General features: G+C 31.1%; 1 protein-coding gene across 1 annotated transcript in view; it reads right to left on the reverse strand.

The window, feature by feature from the left end:
* The window catches only part of LOC106688039 (armadillo repeat-containing protein gudu), a gene marked incomplete in the record, with an annotated part of 42,835 nt that overhangs the window by 30,293 nt on the left and 9,511 nt on the right, over nucleotides 1–3,031 (reverse strand). Inside the window, 2 exon segments of the mRNA XM_067044583.1 lie at nucleotides 1,200–1,409; nucleotides 2,857–3,003. Coding sequence (XP_066900684.1) covers nucleotides 1,200–1,409; nucleotides 2,857–3,003 — 357 coding nt within the window.

The following is a 3,031-nucleotide window of genomic DNA, read 5'->3' on the forward strand; positions in this document are numbered from 1 at the left end:
GGGAATATTGTCTCAAACAAAATACACCTTTAACTATATACAATGTCATAATTAAAAGAAAAAAAAGATAAAATAAATAGATTAGAATAATGTTTCTTAATAAAAGAGAACAGTAGAATTAATAACAAAAAATAATGATATTTGTACACTTAAGAAAACAAACAATTGCCCTCTAATGGTAAAAAAATTTGAAAAAGGGATGAGATAAGAAATAAAAAATAGAAAAATCAATAATAATAATAAGTAAAATAGAGGTAGTGTGACTAATGAATAATCAAATATTGAATTTATAACAGCTGCGGCAGCCAGGCTTCAGTCTTCGGAGTGAGGTTGGGTTTCCCAGGTTGTAGGTCACTGCTCCTTTAATTGTTGGCAACTGAGAGTGGAACTTCATGAACTGTTTTTTTATGTAATTCTCTATTGACTCCAAATGTAATTCCTGATGCAATTGGCTATTTCGTATGAACCAAGGAGCATTAACTGCGGTTCTTATATCTTTATTTTGAAAAGATTGTATTTTTTTCCTTTTCGTAAAGGATGCCGCTCCCCAGACTTCACAGCCGTACATAAGCAGTGGCCTGAGAATTGTTATAAATATAAAAACAGTTGTTTCTGGTTTTAGTTCAATTTAGATATAATATTTCTATAAGCTTGGCCTGTCTTTAAAACCAGTTGAGATGGTAAGGCAGGGACAAAGAGCTTTGAAAATGGCAGAATCGATCTTTAGACACATTATTATATAATATTTTGGACTATAGACCAATAAGTATATTAGAGAACAGAGAGTTATTTTCTTTAGCTAATGGCTAAGGTGAATTACCGAAACTTTGAGATTACATAAACTGAGGGATTATGTAAGCGGATAGAAAAATGGTTGTAGTCCCATTTCATTTCTTCAGAAAGAGAATCAGTACTGAATAAGGAGGGGGGAAACCGAAAGACATAGCCAAGCTCTTGATGAAATTGTAAAGTGGGCAAAGATCCGTGTGCTATAAAAAATAAAATATAAAATGTTATATAAAGGATGCGTAGGATCCCTCAACAGGCAACACACGATTGGCAATGCGGATGGAATTTTAGGCGGGGTAGGATGGAAGATACATTTTAACCTTGAAAAAATTAACCATTATATATCCCCCTTTACTAATTCTTCATACGTCATGATAGATTTGTATGGGAGTTAACGAGCAGAATCTTACCATAACCTCAAGACCTTCTGTGCCCCTAACCACAGGCCTGAAGCACTTGAGTTCGCTGATTTTGAGTAGAATTTCAGAACAGAGTATGACAACGTCGTAGTCATAGTGTGGGAGCAGCTTGAAACAGGTGTGTGGCACTCCCTGATTAACCATGGTCCGTCTGAGTACGGCGTTGTCTGCGATCTTGTTAAGGATCTGAAGAGAACCTAGCTGGAAGAAAATTCATATAAAAAACTATTCAAACGTAATAAATATGCTTCAGTTAATAATCAGGCATACATCTCCTTATCTTGACTCGTGCTTTGAAATATAATCGAAAAGCTTTTATATTGGAATAATTAATATTAATTAAATAATATTATTTTTTAAATTAATTCATTATTGTACTGAATCGAAGTTACCCACCGTGTATTTATTTCACAATCATTTTGCTTATGAAGCAATTTATCACTTATTTTATAATTTTACAAAATCATACTATAGTCGCTTTAGCTGTATTTCCGAAAAAAAATTAAATAACGGATTATTATATATATCAATAATTGAGACGAGATATATCTGGAATGTCTTATTGAATTATTATTGTTTTTTAATGCATTAAAATATTATTGTTGATTTCTTCAGACTTAAGAGGCTAAATAACGACATTGGAATCTCTATATTCTACCTCTATCTCGATAATGTTGTAGGCTGCTACAGATGACAATACACTGACCGGTTGACCACATTTTATATACATTAGAGATAAAAACTTAAGTATCGTACACTTATTATCACTAATATCCGTTTTCAACTATTTTAGTGTTAATATTAATAGAACTAATAATATGCGTGATTGTTTCTATGTATGTATGTTTTTGGGTTATTCTCAATGTCCAGGCCGGTACATTACGTTTGTATTGAAAAGATAAATTATTGGTAATCAGGATCATAGAAATCAGTTAATATGATTTACTGGTTCATCGCTAAAATAACATATGCAAACAGATAATTCAATCTAAAAATTAGAAAAAATAAAGTAACATTAAAAAGAATTGCTCATAAAAAAGAAAAATTAATTCAATTATTTTTTTTTAGATTGTGTAATAATGTTTAAAAAAAATAAAAAGGTCACCGGAAAGTGGTAAACTAAAAATTAGATATATATACAAATTGGTGCCAGATAAGATGTTAGCGGGAATATCTCGGCCATTAATGAAGACAGAGAGAAAATATAAAGTATTTTCGAATCATTTTCACAAAAGCCTAACAAAGCAAAAAAATGATAATAATTAAAATTAATTAAATTATCTCTTGAACAGGTGGACCGATTCCGTTGAAATAGATTCAGCCTCTAAACCTTTCTTATTTAAAAAAAAATCAATGATAAAATTTACTCTATGCGTTATAATTTGTAGCGTTTTAAAAATATATTCAATTCACACAATTGAGTGAGAAATTTCACACAGATTGCCACTTAACGTTATATAGCTTCTAAATCCATCTTATAAGGCCTACTGGTATTACAACGGTTTACGATGCTGTGCTGGGTCATTGGTATTTTCTAAAAATTTTAACATTAAATTAAATTTGAGTAATTCTTTCCCTAAAGTCTATTCTACTACACTATACTACCTCTAATATTTATATACTTTAATATACTATACTTTAAGTATACCTGGATCGTGATGGAGTTAATAACGGCAAGATTCATAAGTGTTTCCAAGCCACCGCAGTCCAATATCCCGTAAGGGACTTCTTCATTAGTGAAGTCCAAATCGTTCATTATAGTCAGGGTGGTTATGATGGCCACGTCATTACCAATCTATGTCAAATATATATCAAATGGATTT

This window comes from Halyomorpha halys, unplaced genomic scaffold, assembly GCF_000696795.3.
Source record: "Halyomorpha halys isolate HHAL.00 unplaced genomic scaffold, Hhal_1.1 Scaffold1043.1, whole genome shotgun sequence".
Lineage (NCBI taxonomy): Eukaryota > Metazoa > Arthropoda > Insecta > Hemiptera > Pentatomidae > Halyomorpha > Halyomorpha halys.